Source organism: Candidozyma pseudohaemuli (genome assembly GCF_003013735.1).
Source record: "Candidozyma pseudohaemuli strain B12108 chromosome Unknown scaffold00010, whole genome shotgun sequence".
NCBI classification, from domain to species: Eukaryota; Fungi; Ascomycota; class Pichiomycetes; order Serinales; family Metschnikowiaceae; genus Candidozyma; species Candidozyma pseudohaemuli.
Window position 1 is genome coordinate 75,660 of NW_020194444.1, and position 21,732 is coordinate 97,391.

At 46.5% G+C, this 21,732-nt stretch overlaps 14 protein-coding genes across 14 annotated transcripts; 9 read left to right on the forward strand and 5 right to left on the reverse strand.

Annotated features, from left to right (window-relative positions):
- Nucleotides 1–74: 74 nt before the first annotated feature.
- Nucleotides 75–833, reverse strand: NAG1 (Nag1p; the record flags this gene model as incomplete). The annotated part of the gene is made up of 1 exon (XM_024859012.1): nt 75–833. The coding sequence occupies one exon, from the start codon at nt 831–833 to the stop codon at nt 75–77; it is 759 nt and encodes a 252-aa protein (XP_024712686.1).
- Nucleotides 834–1,190: 357 nt separating this feature from the next.
- On the forward strand, nt 1,191–2,417 carry DAC1 (Dac1p; the record flags this gene model as incomplete). Its single annotated transcript, XM_024859013.1, has 1 exon — nt 1,191–2,417. The coding sequence occupies one exon, from the start codon at nt 1,191–1,193 to the stop codon at nt 2,415–2,417; it is 1,227 nt and encodes a 408-aa protein (XP_024712687.1).
- A 1,080-nt stretch (nt 2,418–3,497) lies between these two features.
- On the forward strand, nt 3,498–4,226 carry C7M61_003679 (uncharacterized protein; the record flags this gene model as incomplete). Its single annotated transcript, XM_024859014.1, has 1 exon — nt 3,498–4,226. One exon carries the CDS (start codon nt 3,498–3,500, stop codon nt 4,224–4,226), a length of 729 nt encoding a protein of 242 aa, XP_024712688.1.
- Nucleotides 4,227–4,465: 239 nt separating this feature from the next.
- Nucleotides 4,466–4,918, forward strand: C7M61_003680 (uncharacterized protein; the record flags this gene model as incomplete). Its single annotated transcript, XM_024859015.1, has 1 exon — nt 4,466–4,918. The coding sequence occupies one exon, from the start codon at nt 4,466–4,468 to the stop codon at nt 4,916–4,918; it is 453 nt and encodes a 150-aa protein (XP_024712689.1).
- Nucleotides 4,919–5,184: 266 nt separating this feature from the next.
- ARO7 (chorismate mutase) lies at nt 5,185–5,964 on the forward strand (the record flags this gene model as incomplete). Its single annotated transcript, XM_024859016.1, has 1 exon — nt 5,185–5,964. One exon carries the CDS (start codon nt 5,185–5,187, stop codon nt 5,962–5,964), a length of 780 nt encoding a protein of 259 aa, XP_024712690.1.
- Nucleotides 5,965–6,581: 617 nt separating this feature from the next.
- BTA1 (Bta1p) lies at nt 6,582–8,879 on the forward strand (the record flags this gene model as incomplete). Its single annotated transcript, XM_024859017.1, has 1 exon — nt 6,582–8,879. One exon carries the CDS (start codon nt 6,582–6,584, stop codon nt 8,877–8,879), a length of 2,298 nt encoding a protein of 765 aa, XP_024712691.1.
- A 42-nt stretch (nt 8,880–8,921) lies between these two features.
- Nucleotides 8,922–9,626, reverse strand: C7M61_003683 (uncharacterized protein; the record flags this gene model as incomplete). The annotated part of the gene is made up of 1 exon (XM_024859018.1): nt 8,922–9,626. One exon carries the CDS (start codon nt 9,624–9,626, stop codon nt 8,922–8,924), a length of 705 nt encoding a protein of 234 aa, XP_024712692.1.
- A 118-nt stretch (nt 9,627–9,744) lies between these two features.
- Nucleotides 9,745–11,031, reverse strand: C7M61_003684 (uncharacterized protein; the record flags this gene model as incomplete). Its single annotated transcript, XM_024859019.1, has 1 exon — nt 9,745–11,031. One exon carries the CDS (start codon nt 11,029–11,031, stop codon nt 9,745–9,747), a length of 1,287 nt encoding a protein of 428 aa, XP_024712693.1.
- A 117-nt stretch (nt 11,032–11,148) lies between these two features.
- TRM9 (tRNA (carboxymethyluridine(34)-5-O)-methyltransferase) lies at nt 11,149–11,898 on the forward strand (the record flags this gene model as incomplete). The annotated part of the gene is made up of 1 exon (XM_024859020.1): nt 11,149–11,898. One exon carries the CDS (start codon nt 11,149–11,151, stop codon nt 11,896–11,898), a length of 750 nt encoding a protein of 249 aa, XP_024712694.1.
- Nucleotides 11,899–12,291: 393 nt separating this feature from the next.
- On the forward strand, nt 12,292–13,374 carry C7M61_003686 (leucine carboxy methyltransferase; the record flags this gene model as incomplete). The annotated part of the gene is made up of 1 exon (XM_024859021.1): nt 12,292–13,374. The coding sequence occupies one exon, from the start codon at nt 12,292–12,294 to the stop codon at nt 13,372–13,374; it is 1,083 nt and encodes a 360-aa protein (XP_024712695.1).
- A 47-nt stretch (nt 13,375–13,421) lies between these two features.
- Nucleotides 13,422–15,487, reverse strand: MNN24 (Mnn24p; the record flags this gene model as incomplete). The annotated part of the gene is made up of 2 exons (XM_024859022.1): nt 13,422–13,440; nt 13,494–15,487. 2 exons carry the CDS (start codon nt 15,485–15,487, stop codon nt 13,422–13,424), a joined length of 2,013 nt encoding a protein of 670 aa, XP_024712696.1.
- A 1,106-nt stretch (nt 15,488–16,593) lies between these two features.
- Nucleotides 16,594–18,438, forward strand: C7M61_003688 (uncharacterized protein; the record flags this gene model as incomplete). Its single annotated transcript, XM_024859023.1, has 1 exon — nt 16,594–18,438. The coding sequence occupies one exon, from the start codon at nt 16,594–16,596 to the stop codon at nt 18,436–18,438; it is 1,845 nt and encodes a 614-aa protein (XP_024712697.1).
- Nucleotides 18,439–18,571: 133 nt separating this feature from the next.
- C7M61_003689 (proteasome regulatory particle lid subunit) lies at nt 18,572–19,795 on the forward strand (the record flags this gene model as incomplete). Its single annotated transcript, XM_024859024.1, has 1 exon — nt 18,572–19,795. One exon carries the CDS (start codon nt 18,572–18,574, stop codon nt 19,793–19,795), a length of 1,224 nt encoding a protein of 407 aa, XP_024712698.1.
- A 61-nt stretch (nt 19,796–19,856) lies between these two features.
- On the reverse strand, nt 19,857–21,602 carry C7M61_003690 (uncharacterized protein; the record flags this gene model as incomplete). Its single annotated transcript, XM_024859025.1, has 1 exon — nt 19,857–21,602. The coding sequence occupies one exon, from the start codon at nt 21,600–21,602 to the stop codon at nt 19,857–19,859; it is 1,746 nt and encodes a 581-aa protein (XP_024712699.1).
- Between the last annotated feature and the right edge of the window lie 130 nt (nt 21,603–21,732).

Consider the following 21,732-nt stretch of genomic DNA (forward strand, 5'->3'; position numbering starts at 1 on the left):
CACATCTCGGTGTATCGTCTATGCCATTAAAATTATATTCTAACCAAAAAAAGAAATCAGATGCATCGTTGCAATTACAACTTGGAGCCCAAGCCGGCAGCAGGGTGGTCACACACAATCAAAACGTTGTTGTGGTCTCTGAGGTACGAGGATGGGAACTGGGGGTCGTTAGCCTGACCGTTCATGGTCTTCTCCAAAGCGTACTGCTTGTTGGCGCCCAACACGATAATGGCAATCTCGTCGGAGTTGTCCAAAACCGTAGAAATACCAACCGAAAGGGCGTGGGATGGCACCTTGTTGGGGTCGTTGTCGAAGAATCTGGAGTTGGCCTTCTTCGTGGATTCCACAAGATCGACCTTCCGCGTCGTGGAGTCTCTGGAGGAGCCAGCCTCGTTGAATGCCAAGTGGCCCTCAGGACCCAAACCGCCCAAGAACAAGTTCACACGGCCGTACTTCTTGATCTTGGCCTCGTAGGCTGCACACTCCTTTTCAGGGTCGGCAGCAAGACCGTTCAAGATGTTGATGTTCTCCTTGGGGATGTCCACGTGGTTGAACAACTTGTCGTACATGAAGTAGTGGTACAGCTGTGGGTGGGAAGGTTCAAGGCCAAGGTACTCGTCCATGTTGAAAGTGACGACATTGGCGAAAGAGACCTTGCCGGCTTTGTAGGCCTTGACAAGACGGGCGTACACGCCTTCTGGGGAAGAGCCAGTGGGAAGACCAAGCACGAAAGGTTTGGACTCTGTGGGCTGGAAATCGTTGATTCTGTCAATGACGTAGCTGGCAAGGTAGGCAGAAGCGTCGTCGCTGGAGGAGAAAATAGCTTGTCTCATGATGAGTATGTGAAGGATTAGTGATTGGGTGAGCAGATGCTGGGAGGAATTGGTGGGTCTTATAGCTGCTGGGACCACAGCAGGGTGGGAAGCTAGGCGATGGGGACTTCGTCACGAGACATGGGTGGGTGAGTGCAACGTTGCAAAATGCAACCTGCCTTGGCGACACTGGCACCGTGGGAGCCGTGCTTGTGTGCAGTGCGCCCTATGCCCGTTGCAATTGCAACCTCCACATCTGGTGCGGCTCGCTGCACGTTGCTGAGTGATTGTTCCGAAGAGCCCAAGAGTATATATACCACCTGGGCCGTGGTCAAGGATGGCCACCTAGAAAAAAAAAAAACAAATCCCAAATTCACAATGTTACTACAATTCACAAACTGCCACCTTTGCGACAACGGCACCATCACCCACAACACCGATCTCTTTGTCGATAGTGAGACAGGCAAGATTGTTTCACCTCCAAAGAGCAAGAAGGTGCTGGTCAAGAAGGTCGACCTCCAGGGCCACATCTTGGCTCCCGGCTACATCGACATCCAGAACAACGGTATCTACGGCTTGAACTTCTCCAACTTGAAGGAGGACTCCACCGCCGAGGACGTTGCTCGTTTCAAGGCCTTCTACAGAGATGCCATGTCCAAGTACATGAAAACCGGTGTCACCTCCATGTGCCCCACGGTGACCTCCAACTTCCCCGCCACCTACGAGAAGGTTTTGCCCGTCTACAAGAAAACCAGATCGCAGAGCATGTGTGACTCTCTTGGAGCCCACTGTGAGGGTCCCTTCATCAGCCTTGAAAAGAAGGGCTGCCACCCAGTGGAGACCTTCACCGACGCCGCCAAGGAAGGCGGCTTGGCCAGAGTGTACGGCCAGGAGAACTTGCTAGAAAACGTGGCCATTGTCACCGCTGCTCCAGAGATCCCCGGTGTGTTGGACTCCATCGCCGAGCTCACGGAAAACGATGTCATCTTCTCCGTCGGCCACACCTCCGCCGACTACAAAACCAGCTTGGAGGCCGTCCACAGAGGCGCCTCGATGATCACACACTTGTACAACGCCATGCCTCAGCCCCACCACAGAGACGTTGGGGTGGTTGGTCTTGTGACTTCCCCATCCACCGGCATGGACAGCCCCTACTTTGGCATCATCTGTGACGGTGTCCACGTGGCGCCTTCCATGTGTGTTTTGGCCTACAGAGCCAACCCAGACAAGTGTGTGCTTACCACCGACGCCATGCACTTGATTGGCTTGCCAGACGGCACCTACAAGTGGGACCAGCAGAAGATCGTCAAGAAGGGCCCCAAGCTCTACTTAGAAGGAACCTCCACCTTGGCCGGTGCCGCCACGACGCTTGCCGAGTGTGTTAGAAACTTGGTCCAGTGGGCCAATGTGTCCTTGGCGCAGGCAGTCAAGACCGTTACCAACAACGCTGCTGACTCGCTTAATGTGTCTCACGAGAAGGGCTACTTGAGAGTTGGCTGTGACGCCGACTTGGTCGTTTTGGACAACGACGGTTACATCCAGACCGTCTACAAGTGTGGCCAGCCTGTGCCATCCATCGATGAGCGTGTTTCCGCTTCTCTTTGATTGTTATATAATTGTTGCATCTACCTAGCATATACATGAGTACCCGACGAGGGTGTAGGAGTTACTAGTAAACCGTTTTTAGAAATTCTTGAAATTGGCCTGAGCTGAAAATTTTGGTACTTTTTGGACCCTGCTCACCTGAGAATCTGGGGTGCATGAGTGGGCTGATACATGATCGGCGGGTGGAAAGATACGAATATGGGTGAAACGGGCATCAGATGTGGGAATGAAATTTGAAATTTGACCCGTTGGTCCGTGGTCTTATCGTGTGATTAGTCGTAAATGGGTCTTTCTAGCTGGAACTACATTCTTCTACAATAGGCATTGATGAGATTACTACTCAAGACTGACCATTTTTTGGGGGTCATTTTTTGACGGTCATTTCTATGGAGTCTTCTTGACAGCCCGAAAAAACCAATGCAATTATCTAAATCCCACAGTACTTCCGATAATGCACAGTTGACCAACCACCAATGTCCCAACATCTACAGATTTGGCTGCGAAAAGTCTACATCGACGGAACAATGCAAGTCAAGAAAAGCCTTCCCGAAAAGTCACTTGCACATCCAGCGCTCATTTTATGAATGAAAAAGAAACAGCAAGAAGCAAATTTGACTTTAAGCTTTCTCCGTATTACCCGCCTGGCCAAACCATCTGTCTATCCCTGAACTAATGCACAACCGCCTATATCTCCAGAACCTTGATAGCAGCACGGTGCCAAGATCCCACATACCCGAATTTCAACACCATCAATTGAAACCACACCTCTAAGCATAAATAAACATTTTCAAATTTCCAAAATCACCGTATGGCCCACCAATCCAACTACCCAACGGTCAAGGTGTACTGGCCCTGTCTAAAGGCGTCTCGCAGTGATAGCCTTCCTTATCCGGTATCGGCAAATAGCTCATACTGCCACACCTATTCATACAAAAATTAACACGAATCCCCTCCGTGGCCATGCTTCTTGGTTTAAGGAGATATGCAACCGAGGCCGGGCGGCGTCAGGTCAACCACACTCACTTTGATCTCCACGCCTGGCCAAAATCCAAACGGCCTTCTCCACACGACATATTCGATATGGATCCTTCAGAGGCCCAGTACAAGACGAGACAGGAGTTCGACAATAAGTTGAAGTCCACTTACAAGAAATTGGTCAAGATGTACCATCCTGATCTCTCTGTCTCGCACGACATTGTGGAAGGCTCCAATACCTTGCTGGCAGGCAAGAAGAGAGCCCGATTCGACGAAATCCAGAAAGCATACGAGTTGTTGAAGGACCCTCGAAAGAGAATCGCCTACAAGAAATACGACCAGACCACGTGGGCTGACTACAAGCCCGGGAAGACGTCCTCGTTCGAGGCATACCGTATGGCTAACGCTCACAGAAGGCAGTATTCGTACGAAAACGATCCAAAGTTCTGGCACGCCGCCACCTGGGAAGACTATTATCACATGAAGTGGGGCAGGGCCCCTCCAACGACCGAAGAGCTTGAGAAGAATAAGTGGAAGATTTTGTACAAGGTTCTAGCAGTGGCCTCGGTCGTTGTGGTGCTTCAGATCATGCTAGCATTGGAACGCACAGAAGAGTTCAACCGTCAAACGCGGCTCATGAATCTCCGTGCTGACGCTGATTTGAGAGAAAGTTACAACAACTACGACGAAGGACGGTCGCAGTTTCAACGTTTGCGTCGTTTCTTGCTATATAGGCGTTCGGGCCTAGCAGGACGAGACGATGAGACCAGCAAACAGGAGGAGAACGAGATCTTGACCCGCTATGCACAGCAAAAGGTCGACCAGTTCAAGTGAGGGCATGGCATTGTACAATAGACAAGGAATAGCACGAATGCATGATAACGATTGAGCATGCTGTAGTTTCCCTTCCAGCGTCAAGTCACTTCTTACGTTCAAGGAAACTCTAGCAATGAAATTTCCCCTTTTGCTAAGAAAAATGTGACCCAACCGTTTAGAACGACATAGCATGTTTGGCAAGTCTATGGGGTACTTTAACCTTGTGGCTGCCTCGTTATACACCCCCAAACAAAATCATGATTGGACGATCAGCAGCCGAGTTTCAGAGAGTTACAGAACTATCCCAGCAAGAAGGAGTGCCGTGCAATAACGTAAAGCTAGGCCAGAAGTTTGGAAAATTCTTCCAGCGTTATTGTGCCCATCGTGCTGCCAAGATTGACTATAAGAAACCCCAGAATCCAACTCTTCCGAAGTCCTTCTCGCTCACCAGTTCTGGAGACGAAGGCTCTACAAAAACGTTTCTGTCTCGTGAAGCTGAACAAGGCAGTTTTGCAGATGTGTCCAGCGGATTCATGGATCAAGATAGTAAACCAGATGAAGCTATGTCCTCGGATGAACCTAGTGAGGGTATAGATGAGAATCAAGCAGAAAGCAACAAGGCTGAAGAAGAAGCAGACGTCGATGAAGAGCTTATGGATAGCGTAATACTAGAGTATTTAAAAAATCTGCTGCTTCTTGGAACGCCTTGAGGATTATGAATAGATGATTGATTGCCTAGTGCGTGCTTCTAGTTTTCGCAGCCATAGGTAGAAAGTGTAGTTGACATAGTGGTGGCTGACAAGATAGAAAAAACCGCTTTAATAAATAAAAATCACACCAGTTTATCAATCATTTGAAGAATTGAATCATTTGCCTTGAAAACTGTAGGTCGGTTCGTCGGTTGAGTCATCCGGTTCACGTGATTTCAACGTCGGTAAGTCCTCATCAAAATCGTCCATCTATGCTATCTACAATAATGGACTTCCAAAAGGAGGAATCGGTTTTGGACCTCAACAACATCCGTGCCGCCCTAGTGCGGATGGAAGACACGATTGTGTTTGACCTCATCGAACGGCTGCAATTTTTTGAGCTGCCCAGTGTGTATGAGATCAACAAATATCTGATTGAAGGCTTCCTGGGCCTGTTTATGGAATGGCTTCTTTTGCAGACAGAGAAGATGCACTCCCAGGTCAGGCGGTACGAGGCGCCAGACGAAACGCCGTTTTTTGCCGACAAGCTTCTCAAGCCAATTCTTCCCTCCATCAAGTACCCCCAGATCCTCGCACACTACGGTGATGAGGTCAATGTGAATGCCGAAATTCTCAAGTTTTACGTTGAGGAAATCGTGCCTCGTGTGTCGTGTGGCAAAGGCGACCAAAGCGAAAATTCCGGGTCTGTCGCCGTGTGTGATGTGGAGTGTTTGCAAGCCATTTCTCGCAGAATCCACTTTGGCAAGTTCGTCGCAGAAGCCAAGTTCAGGCTGGACAGAGAGCTTTACACCAAGCTAATCAAGGAGCGCGACGTGGAAGGCATCGAGGCCAGCATCACGAATAGTGCTGTGGAACAGAAAATTTTAGACCGGTTGAAGGAGAAATGTGAGGCATATGGCACAGACCCAGGACTCAGGTGGTCGCAGCTAGTCCAGCTGAAAGTGCAGCCGGAGGTGATTGTGGACTTATACAAGCGCTATGTGATTCCGCTCACAAAGAAGGTGGAAGTTGACTATTTACTCCGAAGATTGGAGGATCCTTTGTAAGGGCAATGCATGATATACGTAGAACCGTTTTCTGTAGTGGCAGAGATTCGCTAGACAATGTGCGGCCTGCAGAATGCGGCGTCTTTTTCGTATCAGGGAGCACATGGGCACCGGACATTTGAGATATAAAAAAAAATATACGCAAGCCGAAACTTTGACACATTCAGGGCTGTGTGTGTACGGGTCGGGTGTCCAAATTGTGCCTGTGACAGGAGTCCATCTTCCATTCATCCCCTCGGTTATAGATCATTATCTAGTATCTGCAAGAGGCTGTCGCACGTAGCTGTCACGGAAAAATCCCACTAAGGGCCGATATTCGGTATGGTCCCAAGATGGAGATATTAAATTGCACAAGATGTTACACGTACGCGTCCTTTGTAAAGCCCAAAAAGTTGAAAATCGCTCCAGACGCCATTATCCCATTTTCGTGGACTCCCTTTATTACCCTTGTGAACCCATATCTGCACGATACCCCATGTGGCTGCACACGTTGTCGCGCTGTCTGCAGACCATACGCCTGGGACTGTTTTGCACCCAAACCGCTTCCAGTATATATAGTGTACCTTCGATGGGCATACCCGGTTTTTTGTAGCATAAACCTTCTTTTTTTTCCCACTATGCTGCAGCTTCTTTTGGACATCGAGCCTCTCAAGGTCTTCTTCGGTGGCTCCATCACCCTTGTTGCAGTCTTCTTGTTCTCCACCAAGTTGAACCACTTTGTCAGATCGGTGGCTGTTTTTGCCTGGGCGTGTTTTGTCAAGCCTTTTATTAACAAAGTCCACAACAAGCCTACCGAGCAGCAGCAGGCTCTTGAGTTGTTTTACAGCAACCAGGCCCATGTCTACGACAAGACTCGTAGCATCTTGTTGAAAGGAAGAGAGGACTGTCTCCTGTTGGCAGCTGCCCATATTCCTAACAAAAATGGTGAGCTTGTCTGGGTTGACATTGGTGGTGGTACCGGAAAGAACATCGAAATGATGGACCTGGTGTTGCCAATTGCCGAGAACTTCCAGGCCATCTACTTGGTTGATTTGCTGCCTTCCCTCTGTGAAATCGCTCGTCAACGGTTTGCTGGCAAGCCTTACGAGCACATTGTGCAAGTTGTTTTATCTGATGCCGCCGATTTCACCATCCCCCACGAAAAGTCTGATTTGATCACCTTCTCGTACTCTTTGCTGATGATCCCAACCTTCAACTCTGTGATCGACCATGCGGTTGAGCTCTTGGACAGTGCCAACGGTGTCATTGCCAGCGTTGATTTTGGTGTTCAGAGTGCTGACACTTACATGGGCAGAATCAACACCGTGGGTGGTCTCGTGAACAGAAACATCCCCTGGTTGTTGAGAAACTTCTGGCGTATCTGGTTCGAAGCAGACAAGATTTTCTTGGATTCCGCCAGACGTAACTACTTGGAGTACAAGTTCGGAACCCTCAAGTCTTTGAACTCCTACAACAACATGTTGGGCCGTATTCCATACTATGTGTGGGTTGGCTGCGACAAGTCCAGATCGTCTGCTTTGCTTCACAGAATCAATTGTCTTGCAACTGAGTCGCCTTATCTTGCCCCCTCGGAGGAGACACAGGCCCAAGAATACGACATTCCTGTCAGCAAGGGCCACGAAGCTGCCTTGTCCAACTTGGCCAAAAACTTGCCATTCCCTTCGACCTACTACCAGCGTCAGCCTTGGAGAGTGTACTTTGACGAGATCAACCCCCAGTACCACCAGTTCAGAAACCAGTACATTTACGGTTTCACCTGGGAGGATCCTCGTGAAGATCACAACATCTTGAAGTTTTCTAGTAACGATACTGTTTTGGCCATCACTTCCGCTGGTGACAATATCTTGGATTATGCTGCCCTTCCCGATCCACCAAGAAAGATTCACGCTGTTGACTTGAACCCTTGTCAAAACCACCTTTTGGAGTTGAAATTGGCCTCCTTCAAGTCTCTTGACCAGGAGCAGGTTTGGAAGATTTTCGGCGATGGTCGTATCAACAACTTTAGAGATATCTTGCTCTCCAAGCTCAGTGCCAATATGTCTTCCAACGCTTTCCAGTTCTGGATTGACAACGGTGACACAGCCTTCAACCCAGCTGGAAAGGGTTTGTACGACACTGGTTCCACCAGATGGGCCTTGAGACTCGCCAAAGCTGTTTTCACCATTTTCGGTGCCAACAAGCACATTGACGAGCTTTGCTCATGTACTACCCTCAAGCAGCAGGCACGTATCTGGAACGAAAAGGTGAGACCCACTCTTTTGAACCCAATGGTCGCTACCATCTTGATCGGTAACCCTATTTTCTTGTGGAAAGCTCTTGGTGTACCAGCTAACCAGGCTGAGATGATGGGTCCTTCTGTCTTCAAGTATGTTGTCGACACCTTGGATCCTGTGATCAACCGTACCTTGATTTCCACCGACAACTACTTTTATTATTTGTGTTTGAAGGGACGCTATGCCCGCAACAACTGCCCTACCTATTTGACAGAGAAAGGATTCAACAATCTCACGACGGTGCGTAAGGACGGCACTGCTCCAATCGACAACGTCCGTCTTCACACTGACACTTTGAATGATGTGTTTGCCCGTCTCAGCAAGAAGTCTATCACGATTGCCATCATCATGGACCACATGGACTGGTTCAACCCGGACGGTGACGATGCCCGCAAGGAGATCGAGGCTGTCAAGGAGTGCTTGGTTCCTGGAGGCCGTGTGATGCTTCGTTCCGCCGCTCAGTACCCTTGGTACATCAAGACTTTCGAGTCCTGTGGCTTCACTTGTAAGCCTGCGGCTATCAGACACTCTGGTGAGCTGATCGACAGAATCAACATGTACTCATCCACATGGGTGTGTACAAAGGCTGCTGACAAGAAGCCCCAAGGATTCCGCCGCCGGATGAGTAGTCTTCAAATTTAGTTCGAAATCTGAACATTGTGATATAGTCAAAAATGTACTCCATTATCTGAATAGTTTACCATCGCCTTCACCTTGTGTGCTCCACTGTGACAGGTACGCACCACTGCTCTCGAGCTTGTACAATCTCCAGGCCTCTCTGACATGTTCTGGTTGAAGAGGGCCTTTGCTGTCACCCAAATATTCAAGCTTTCTCTCGGGTGGATCGTTTGAAACGTCCTGTCCGTTTTCCATTCTTTTGAGTGTCTCCTTCTTGCGCTTCTTCTTCGCGTCAATGTCAAGTATTAGCTGTGCTTTGTATTCCCTTTCTTGAATCTCGAAGGCCTTTGTTATTATGTCACCAAGAAACAGCTTGGAGATACCAGCCAACACAATGGCCATGTTTTGTGGAATTGATTGATTCAACACACCGTTGCAGATCTTTCTGACGCCCGGCTTATTAACGGCCATTCTTCTGTAGGCTTCAAACTTGTCCATTTGATCGTTGGTGAATGAGGTGATAAGGAGTTTCTTTTTGTCATCCTCCAGAAGAGGTTTCGACTCCTGCTCCTTTAGCTCTTTATATCTCTGTACAAGCTGCTCGTCCTCTATGTCGCTGAGGTCTGATAGTTCTTCCTCATCTATATCTAGTTCTGCTCCTTCATTGGATTTGTCCTCTTTTGACGAATAAAATACACGCCATATCAACTCCTCGTCATCTTCATCTAGACTGACATCACTGGCATAGCCGTCTTCTCCTGCATTACTCATTATGGTGTGAGATGGTTGAATAGTAAGAAGTAAGCAGAGTGTTGATAGTGACTTTCTGCAGGAAATTTCTCGTGCTACTACTTTCACGAATGTCCGTGCCCAAGAGATCATTGATTATCTATACATTTGATGATATGCTTTTGTAAATCTTGAAAACATGCTTTAGGTGGTCAGCCCAATTGTGTTTTTCTTCGGCCAAAATGGTGTCAACGAGCTGACAAATGGTAATGAAATGCTGAAGGTTTTCTGCACTTTTGTTTTGTAAGATGGCATCCAAAGCAAGATAAAGACCTCTTATGGTGAATGCTTTGGCAGTGAAGTATACTTCGAGGTGTTTGTTTGAACAATTTTCTGTAAGTCCGACCCGCGTCTCGAGCACATCAAACATTGAAGAAAGAAAGTCTGTGATGTTTATGCGAGGATTTTCATTGAGCTTTTGAGCCTCGAGATATTCTGTCCCGTAGGTATCCCCAAAAATTTCCTTGGGTTTTTCCCGTGCAAGGTGGTACACATGTGCACCTCCAATTTGCAGCAAGAACCCCTCAAGTGTTGTCAGGTAAATAAATGTGAGCTGTTCGGTATTGTTCTTCATGATGCTGTTGGGTATTTTGTTTTTGGTGACGTCGATTGGGTGGATTTTGGCTGTGATGTTCACGAACGGGCGTATGGCATCTAGATGTTTAATAATCAGCTCCATCAATGCATCCTCAAGCACGGTAGAGTCCTTCTCAACTCTGTCTTCTGCAGCAACAATATTGAGTGTAATTTCTGGAACATACAGCTCGAAGTCGAAATGCAGAAGCCTGCTGTGTGCGTTGAAGTCAATCTCACAGAGATGGTCCAGGATAGTCTGAGCTAGGTAAAATGGTAGATCGTTCGCATGGATAGCTTCCAAATCATATGTCATCATGGCTCTGAATTTATACAGATCGAGCCATACTCCAACATTTCCGCCCAAGGCAATATCCAAGCTGAATTCCGGGTCTGGAGGTTTCGAAACGTCAATTGGGTCAGTACTAGCAGCAGGTTGCGCCAGCATGGTCTCGGTCGATCCATCGTCATCTGTCAATACAAAAATTTCCGCTGTCTCCGTTTTTGTCTTGTTGCCGGTGAATCTAGGTATACTTTTCGGAAGCTCGTCCACCAACGGATATTTGTATGGAATACCACGAGACTTCAAATGGTGATCGAGCTGGCGCTGTGTAGCCTCCACTAGGTCGGGAAAACGGAAGCCCGTATCGTAAAATTGGACCGTAACCGGCTGAGCTATGGCAAAGTCGTTGGCCACATAATCTCGAAGAGCCCGTATTTGAGTAACAGAAGGTTCGTCAATCAAGGTCGTGGGCACTAGGCGTAGGTAGGCAGTTATCGCTGCTACTAGAGCAACAAATATGGGCACAAACATATTTCAGCTTGGGGATTTCTTCAGTGCCGCTTATCAAAAGGTGTACTTCTCAATGCGCATCAGAAATAGCCTGGAGATGGTACATCATCGCGAGCATCTCCATACCTCCAACTGATAATGAGCGTTCCCTCCATACCCCTAGAAACACAAGAAGTGCCGGAGGAGCAAGAACAGCAATATGTGCATGAGGTTTATAACGAAATCGCCTCCCATTTCTCTCTGACCCGGTACAAGCCTTGGCCCATAGTTGAAAAGTTTCTACTGGAACAGCCTGACTACAGTCTTGGTTTGGACGTTGGATGCGGCAACGGAAAGTACCTTGGGGTCAACAAGAAACTATTTTGCATTGGCCTGGACCGCTCGGACGGCTTGGTCGAGTGTGCCAGGGTGAATAGTGAAAACAAGTTCAACCTAGCTGTCGCTGATGGCTTGCATTTACCGCATCAGAATGACCGTTTTGACTTTGCTATTCTGATAGCAGTCATTCACCACTTTGCCAACGAGAAGAGAAGAATCGAAGCCATTGAACATATTCTTTCCAAACTCCGAGTTGGTGGACGGCTTTTGGTCTACTGCTGGGCCCTCGAACAGGAAAAGTCGAGAAGAGGGTACAAGGAGGGCGACGACCAGGATATATTGATACCTTGGGTTTTGCAAAAGAAAACTGCAAAGAAGTCCAAGAAGGAAAAAAGACAGAATAATGACACAGAGGAACAAAAGGAGGAGGAGCAGCCCGAGACCAAATATCGTTACTACCATCTTTACAGGAAAGGAGAGCTCGTGGAAAATGCTGAAAAGGCTGGCGGTAAGGTGGTTGATCATGGGTATGAAAAGGATAACTGGTGGGTAATCATGGAGCGTGTTTGATCTGATGTAAATAGTTACAGCGCTTTCGTTTAATTACAAGCAATAGAGTCATTTTCAATTTCTTGTTTTTTCGGGCCAATTGGGATCCGCTATTGGTGATCCAACATAATAGAGCATTAGGTGGTGGTATCAGTGGCTGCAAATCATTGTATTCTGAAGCACTCTATCAATCAACTACGTAGTGAGTCAACATGAATGAGTTTATTTTGAAAGATACAAGTTGCTTCAAACCAGAGCCTCAAAAAGATCTATATTCTATTTTAAAAAAAAAAAATACCGCTGTGCCTATACCACCACACCAGATAACGCTATTATCAACCGCGACATCTATGCGCGACACCTCTACTACTAGTGTACTTTTCACTTTAACATCGCAACAAGTTCCACATTGGTATGCTATCACCACAAGAAAAGAAAGACAAAAGCATACGGGCAACCGACTTGGACGCTTTAAGCTGCCGCCATTGTGCCAATGCCAAAGGCTATTTCGTTCCACCTGACTTATATATCCAAGATCTACTTCGATCTTATGAACATAATCTCCAACACTGCCGTGGATACACAGCTCTATCGGCTGGGAGATCGCTCAGAACACTTTTCAAAGACCCCAAATACCCATTGATCAACAGAGGTACATTCTTTAGGGCTAAACTGATCAACACCATTGTGGAGAGATTCATTAGCTCGCATGACGAATGTCAAATCATCTCTCTAGGAGGAGGTTCCGACACTCGAGGATTTCGTGTTTTACAGGAGCACCTGAAAGGTGTCAGATATGCGGAAATTGATTTCATAGAACTGGTTAAAATCAAAAAGGCTGCTATCCTTCTGAATCCTACGATCCAGGGTATAGTGGGTGATGAATCAGAGAATGTTAGCATAAAAGATAGAGCCTCCTTCGAAGCACTAGATCCAGAAATCCACACCTCAAAGTACGACCTCATAGCATTAGACCTCAGAAAAATAGAGGAGCATGGAAGCGAGAGTGTTTTAAAGTACGTGGATCAAGAACGACCTACATTGGTGATCAGTGAATGCGTGCTATGTTATTTAACCCCTGAGGATAACGAGAAAGTCTTGGGGTTTTGCAAATCTAATTTCCGGAATTTGGCCGTATTGATGTACGAGCCAATGGGTTTGGGAGATGCTTTTGGCCAGACTATGGAGCAAAACCTCATCAGTCGTGGCATTGACCTCCACACGTTCAAAAAGTACCCCGATTTGAAATCAAGAGAAACGTTCTTTAACCAAACACTAGGTTTTGAGACTGTCAAGTCCACAGATTTGGCTGAAGTTGGCGGCTATACCTCGAATAACCTATCATGGTTGCTGAAGGATGAGGTGGCCCGAGCAACCAGGATTGAAATGATCGATGAGGTGGAAGAGATCAGCCTTTTGCTTCAGCACTATTGTCTCATTTTTGCCCAAACGGGCAAGGTGCCAGAGAAGATTCTCGACCTTAAATGGCTTTATTGAAGACTGAGACCTATCTCTTCAAATATTCAATCTGTTCCCGTATACTGTCACAAGCCTTTTTTCTTCCTGAGCTGTCTGGAGCCGACAAGCTATGAAGACTGATAAAACCTTTGCAGAACCATGCATCCGCATGCTTCATGATCTCCAACTCGAAATCATAGCCTCTGGTCTCCTTCTTCAAGTAATCAGTGTATAATCTTCGCCTGTTTCCATTGTTGTCCTTGGGACCTCTTCCATTGGAATTCAGGCCTCCGAACATTTCATCAATATAATACTTGGGCCAGTTTGCATGAACGAACATCAAGGACGAAGTCTTGTAGTAATGGAAATCGTAATTCAGTTTCGCAGGATCCTCATTATCGTTGGCAAGGTTCTCAAGATTGGCCTTATTGGTAAGGTCAAACTGACTATTGAGATAATCGACAATTGGATCATACTGGCCCATGCCGAAGTACTCGTGCTTTTTGCTTGGTTTTTCGGGTCCGAATTCACGGTTGAATTCCATAACTTGATAGTAAGGGAGGTCGAGTTTATGAGCTGCTGCAATAAAAGTGTCCTTGTCGCCTTCTCCAGCGGCACCTTGACTGAGAAGAGGGTAGTAAAAGTCGGGGCCGTAGTAGTTGTAGTACAAAGACAAAATAAGGGTACCAAAGTGTACTTCCTTATTAATCATGAACTGACCTGTCTCACTGGAAGCCTCTGGGATAGTTCCCTTTGTATCGTGGAGGGAGACTTCGCCCTTCGTGGAGCCTCGTTTATCGCCAGCAAAGTAACTGTTTCTCATTTGCCAATTAGGATCGACTTCAATATCTGCGATTTCGTAAAAGCTAGGGGAGGTCGAACGACGCCACAAGTCGGGCCAGATAATCATGTGCAGCTCAGTGAATGGCTTGTTGGCAAATAAGTAGTCGGGGTTCTTAATAGGAAGATTGTCCGCGTCTAAGTACAACACGTTCTTAAAAGAAGAAATCAACAATGCCATACTTTTGAGCTGGAAATTTTTTAAACCGCCGACAAGCTTGCTCGGAAGGAAGTCAGACATGATTTTGCACCTTCCATTGAAAGACGGAAGAATGTTGTTACAGAGGTCAAGATCGAAGTCATCTCTGCTGGGAAGAATAACTTCGATGGGAAGCTTGCAGCCTGTGTCTCTCAATAAAGAGATGGACAAAAGAACCAACTGGTTGTACTTGCCACCGCCCAAATACACGATACCATCGCCTTCCATGAAACCAAACTTTCTTCCTGCTTTGAGCAATTGGCCAGGGAAAGACTTGGGTCTCGTGTTCATAAAGGTAGCGTGGGAGTTCTGAAGGGCGTTCTTCTCCTGGGTAGTGATACGCAAGAAGTACAGCAAATAGTCCTTTGTACGAACGGGCTCGGCCAAATACGATTCTCTCCAATGGCCACCGTACACAGGGATCTTGCCGTTGACGTTGTCGTACTTGTTCAAAGCCTTGGCTTGCGAGTAGTGAGCGGCGTTGTTGATTCCGCCGACCGTGGGCCTGGCAGCTTCAATCAAACCCCAAGTCCCCTCAAGAAACTCGATGAACAATTTGCGGAACTCTAAAAACTGCAAAGAGTCGCCAATGCCACCGCTGCTTTGAGAAAACAGAACTTGTTGCTGCAATGAGGTGTAGTCATAGCCCTTGACTTCGGCAACTTCAAACTTCTTCTTCTTCTTGTTGGTCTTGAGGAGCAGCTTGATGTCGTGAGTCTCGTACTCAGGAACGTTGGGGTCGCCAAGCTCCAGCAGAACAATGAACAAGCCGTTGTCACGGTCGTCAAGGTACTTGCGGAGCTGCTGCTCGAGCACTGGTGGCTTGGCCTTGTTGATGGGAGGTTCATCAGCCTCTGGTTCAGAAGGCTGTTTGTCCTGTTGTCCCTCTTGGGATTGGTCACCCGCCTCGCCATTTCCACCTGAGTTGGCGCCTACCTTGAGAAGGTCTTTCGTTCCATCGGAGTGGTAGTAGTTCAGCTTTGGCTTGCCCACCACAGACGTATCGAAGTTGGATGATTTGCTGGTGAAGGCGGAGGATAGGAAGTTCAACACGGTGAGGAAGATGCAGACGGCAATAAGTATCCTCGTCCACCTCGCTGGTATGGAAATCATTGCTTTTAGGTGATATGAGCTTAGGCCGACAATTTCAGGAAAAACCCCCGAGTGGTTGAGAAATATTCACCTTGAGGAGGCTGCCAAAAAAAAAGTGAGCACCAACAATAGATAGCAGACGCGAGTTTTATTGAGGACACTCAGGAACCGCAATAAGGGTGCACCTTGACGTGGCTTACGGGGTCAATGATCTTTACAAAATGCAGCTTTTTGGGATTTACCGAGTTCTGGATTTTTTTTCTTCAACGTCAACGAGGCGATGTTTTTATCGAATTATGTCAACTCCATGCGTGTCGTAAATTGTGGAGCACGAAGCGCGCCGTGGATACGGGGAAGACTTGGTGGTCCAGGCGGCAGAAAGCTTAATTTGATTTTCAGCATATGTGGGGGGATGTTCCGCTGCTGTTTATTTTTGGATCCTCGAGGTTGAAACTTTCTTTCTTTAGGCTTCGTACATTTGTTTACTTGTCTCGTGGCACAGAAGGCTAATGCAGCCGAATGTGACATTCCGGTTTCGCAGCCATAAGCACCCTGGGCTATCGGCGACTTTGGGAGATTTTGTATGTATGAGATTGGCAGTGGAAGTGTTTCACCGATTTGGATGACTCTTGTGAAAAGCAGTTCTTTCCACACGAACGCTGCATATGGAAGTCTTCTCTTGGCAGTATGGCCGTTGCTTTGTATGAAGTTCGTCTTGTCGAGACGAGCTTGGTCTGTCATAGCAATTTCCGTGCAATCTGCTGTTCACGACCAAAACTTCCCGAAACCTTTCCTCACATCTTTTTATCTTATCTATCTAGGCTGGACATTTATCCAAATTGGTTCATCGAGATCATCGCCTCCGGTTAGGTACCCTGACGTGCAACCGTTCCAGTAACCCATCGAGCAAACAACAGCCCAAACCCTAAATTTAACACCATTTGACCCAATTGCCCCTCTTCTCTTTCCATTAATAATTTTGAATACGACTAGTCAACACCACCGCCTCGATCACCTCGAACTGCTTATCTGGTGCTCTGTAATCACCTGCAGGCGATGCTGTAGCGACCCTCAAGATCCCCAAACTCACTAGACCTCACTCAAAATAACCAAGCATTAAATATACCATGGATGACGACGGGCTTTTTGGTGACATAGAGCAGGACAACAACCCTTCTTTGTACCAAACCATCGAGCCAGAAAACGACAAGTCGTCAAATGGCAACAAGGAGCAACATCAGAGACTCACCCTGACCTCTCCTGAACCACACAAGATGGGTGCATCGATAGATTTCAACAACAACAATGTGGACAACGTTGTGGGTAACAATTTGATCAATAGCTCCATCGGGCTTTCCCAGAGAATCCGCAAGATGCTCAACAACCCCAAACTCACTATTGATGTCATTCTGAGTGAGCGTGTTATGAACTCAATCGTCGTCTACCTCATCCAGTTGAAGGTGAAAGGAGCTAAGGACAGCGATGCTATCATTGTGAAGAGAAGGTATAGCGAGTTCAAATCTCTTCGGGACAACATGGTCAAGTTGTTCCCCACCCTCGTCATACCGCCCATTCCAGAGAAACACACGCTTCTCACCTACTTGATAAACGCCATCGATAGCGCGAGAGAGACCAGCGTTATTGAGCTTCGAAAGCGCTACTTTCGTAACTTTCTCCAGGACGTCATCTTCGATTCAAATGTGAAGTTACGAAACTGTCCGTTGCTCCATAAGTTCTTGGATCCAAACTACGAGTCGTGTTGGGAAAGTGCAATCAACGAGCCGCCAGTCAGCTTGATCCCTTCCAATCTTTTACTTGCCAATCCCAACGATACTACTGATCAGAATGGGCTCTACTTACTTCTTCCATCCGTCACAGGGTTCGACACAGATAGCCCCGATAACCTCTCGGGTCTCAAGAAACTCAACGACGACATACACAAATTGCATGCTGATATTCAGATATACGACCTCAAAGAGAATAATCGGCACGAGATCGCAGAAAATGATGCTGTGTTCTCAGACATTCCAATTGATTTGATAAATTTTGAGATCAATTTCCACCAGAATATCAAGGTACTCCACGATATCCAGAAGCTAAATACCCGCTCTGTGAAGAACTTCAAGACCTTGATCAGCTCCCTCATTGAGTTGGGAGGCAATTTGAATAACTTCTCCTTACAAATTCACGATGCCTCGACAGAAAGAAACAAGTCATTGTCTTCCGTTATCGAGAAGTTTGGGTCTGCGGTAGACTCAACTTTTCTCAATTACGAACATTTTCTCCTTGATAGGGTTATTCCAGAGTGGGACGATCCCGTCAACCGGTTCGTTCAGTATTACTTCTCAGCTTTGCAGCTCGTGAAGTATTACAAATACAAATTGATTCAGTTCAAACTTATTTATAAGTTGAAGTTCAACAAGGTTCAGGAAATGAATGCTTTTCACGACAGCGTCAATTCAGTCAAACATCTCAAAGATCTTGATATCAACAGTCCGTCGATCAAGAAAGCCATCAAACGCATTGAGAACAGACAACATCGTGGAAGGCAACTTCAATCAAAAAAGTCATGGTATGGTCTTTTTGGAGGTACCAAAACCACATTTACTTTGCCCGAGCAGGGTCTCCAGCCGAATGAGCAACCGCATGTTGAACCGCATGGTGAAGAGCATACTGAGTCTCCTAAAGACATTACTCCTAATCCAAGAGATCTCAAAACTCAATACCAACATAAGATGCAGCATATTGATAAGGAGCTCACTAAGCTTGACCAGCTTATCGACTTGGTGAACGGTGATATGATAACGCTCACTCAGAACCTACAAGTGAACTTCCAAGAGTTCCTCGACAAGATGGAACGCAAATGGCTTACTATTATGCTTGAATTTGTGAGAGCAGGAAAGCAACTTTTTGAAGAGAATTTGAACACCTGGAGTGATTTCAAGACCTCAGTCGGTGAAGTCGATGATTAAATTGCATATATACCCTCTACCCTAGTTGTAGCGATTTCGCGACCCAACTTTTGATTTTCGCACACCTTAGCTCTGATCGCCGCCACTTTAAACCAAAGTGAGATCTCATATTATCACGAAATATAAATCGAAAATGTCTGCAATGGATGTGGACAATGATGTCTCGACTGTTCTTGCACAGTTGAGACTGGAAATCGAGTCCTCAGAACTAATTCAAGTGATCTACCAATTAGAGGATTACTATGAAAGAAAGTTGTGGAACCAGTTGACCTTGGCTCTAGAGGAGCTTTATCAGAACCCAGAGAGTCAAGTTGGCACCTTCAGACAGCAAATCTTCAGTCTGTTTTTATCACAATTCCAGACCAAGCTTAATCAAATCAAACTCATCGACTTCTTGTTGCAATCTTTTGATGACAACCAGGTTTGCTTCGATAAGTTGAACGAATTGAAGGAATCGTTGGTCAATGAATTGACTAAAAAGTATGGCTCAAGAAAGCCCGATAACTTGGATGAACTCATTAACAATGATGAGTCAGTCATTTACATTAATTTGCAAATCGCAAGATATGCCTTGCTCTTGAACAATGCTAACCTGGCAGATGAGATTTTGGAATCTGTTGGAGACAAATTTGAGAACACCTTGCAAAATGAGTTCAGCTCGAAGATCAATGCTGCTTTCTATCTCACCAAATGCCAATACTACAAGATCCATGATAACTATAACCTTTTCTATACCAATGGATTGTTGTACCTTTCATCCTTGGACACTCCACTTCCCGAACCCCAGCAAGTCCAATTCTGTTATGACCTTTGCATCGCCGCTTTGCTTGGAAACAAGATCTACAACTTCGGTGAGTTGATTCTTCACGACATATTAAAGGTTATCAGCGAGCCCAACGGTCAATACTTCTGGTTGTTCAGTTTGATTCAACATCTCAACTCCGGTAACTTGGCCGAGTTCAACAAATGGCTCAAGCCATCCTTGGAGAAGAGTCCTCTTCTCGCCCACCATGACAAATTTTTGCACCAAAAGATTGTCATAATGTCATTGTTGGAGTTGATTTCCACCGAGCTGACCACAAACAAGAAGTTGCTGTTCCAGTCTATAAGTGAGGTGACAGGTACACCAATCGATGAGGTTGAGCTTCTCATTATCAAGTGTTTCTCGCTCAATTTGATCAAGGGTTATATCAATCAGATTCAACAAATCTTGGTTGTCACATGGTTGCAACCACGTATCTTGAACTTGGATCAGGTCAAAAATCTTTACAATCATTTGGTCGATTGGGACTCGCGGGTGGAAAGTCTAGCCAAAGACGTGCATTCTCGTGGAGGAACCTTGTGGGCGACTGGCTAGATGCTTATATAAATGCTGATGTAAATGATTCACCTTTTTGTAGTATTTTTGATACGCCCTTCTATTTTTTCAAGCGATCATCAGACTCGTCGTCGTCATCAAGAGGCTCGTACTCCTCGCGACCGGTGCTACTACCGTGTTGGCGGTCGTCGTCATCATCTCCTAACTCGAAGAGGGTATTGCTTGATTTACCAGCTTCGCCATGAAGCAGGTCTCTCTTGTGAACAGCGTCGTCCTCCTCGTAGTTTGGAGGTGCTTCACTGGGGATATTCAGGTTTTGCAATTCGAAACTATCTCTTCCGAGGTTGTTCTCGTCATCGTCATGGCTCATCAACGAGATGTCGTCCAATTCGAATTCGTGACCTTGAGCGCCAGTGTGCTCGCCTTCCTCGCCACCATCGGTAGCAAGCTGTTGAGAAGCGGCCAACATGTAACTCGTCTCAGTTGGCCTCCAGAGCCACGAGACACCGAGGAAAACCAAGAAGAACACAATACTTGGCCAGAAGTCGAACAAAAAGTATGATCCCTTCCAGTGCTCCTCGATTACATCTGTCGTGGACAAACTCAAGATGATGAAACTGGAAAGAACCAAACCACCCATCGAAAGGAACACGGAAAGGAAGATGATACGGAACAAGTTCTCGTAAAGCTGCAACTTGATCACCTGGCGCTGTTTATGAAGGTTTGCCGTGGTACCACGAATAGAAGTCAAGATGCTCACGTAGAACGCGGTCATGGTCACTGCCACTGGAATCATTGGAATAATGTCCCAGATGCTGGCACCATAGTTATCTGAGGAAACGCTGTTGTTGGAAGACAACGAGTTTTGAGAAGATCTCACGTATGTCATGACAAGGTAGAACATGGAAGCAGCAAAATGGAAACCCGCAAGGAGCTTACAGCGGAACATAATCTTCTTGGGCAACTTCAACTTGACAACACCGTAACCGAGACCAATACACAAAAGCAAGAAGAAAAAGAAGGTCATCTTGCCCGCATTTAAGAACGATAAGAAAACCGTGTAAAAAATGACAAACCCATTCTTCTGGTTAGCGGTTCTGTTCTTCAAGTCGTAGTAGGACCATACAACCAAAGTGTCGAAAGTCAAGAATCCAAGCATTGCCAACAAGTACCTCTGCAATGGCAAGATCTGGTTCTGGTTTCTCTTTTTGAAGAACTGGAACCCGAACAAAGCTAACACGACGGCGTACATAAGGGTAAGAATACCATAAGCCGGCAACTTCGGAATCTCGGAGGCACTCAAATGGCCAAAAGCGTTCTGGAAATTGACCATACCCTTATATTTGGAGTTCGTATCACTGTATGTTGCCACACAATAGTAGCCGGTGCGGTCAACAGAGTAGTTGATCTTGCCTGGTCCCAAATGCGTCAATTGAGCAGTCTGCACTGTGGTGTTGGTGATATCACTGTTGACGATAAATTTGCCCTCTGAGCTGTCTTCACACAAACCTTCGGCAATAGCGCTAGTGTCACAGATGTATTTTCTACGACCAGCCTTGTTGGTCTTTCCAAGGTGGACGATATCCTTGTATTCGAAAACGACATAACTGACACGGGTATCACCACCCTGATTTGCCTCGGGATTCTTCTTATCGTACTTATGGCTTCCGAACTTTTCAAGCTTCAATTGAATCTGAGGATGGATACTGCCACCCCAGTCTTTCTTGGAATACATTCCCTCACAGACTTGGGCATTGTCGTTTTCGTCAAATGGAACTCGATTGGCCACGGTTACAGCGGATAATGTGAGGAGACCCACAATAGCTCCGGTGAGTTTGGGAAGCATAATGTGACGAAAATAGGATGTTCCGGAATATTGCCAAACTCTTTACCTGGCAAACCTAGACGTAGCCAAGAGAATCATGCATGTGACCCAAAGTCACGCGCAACGCTCAGGCTTTTGGAAGCTCTACGCC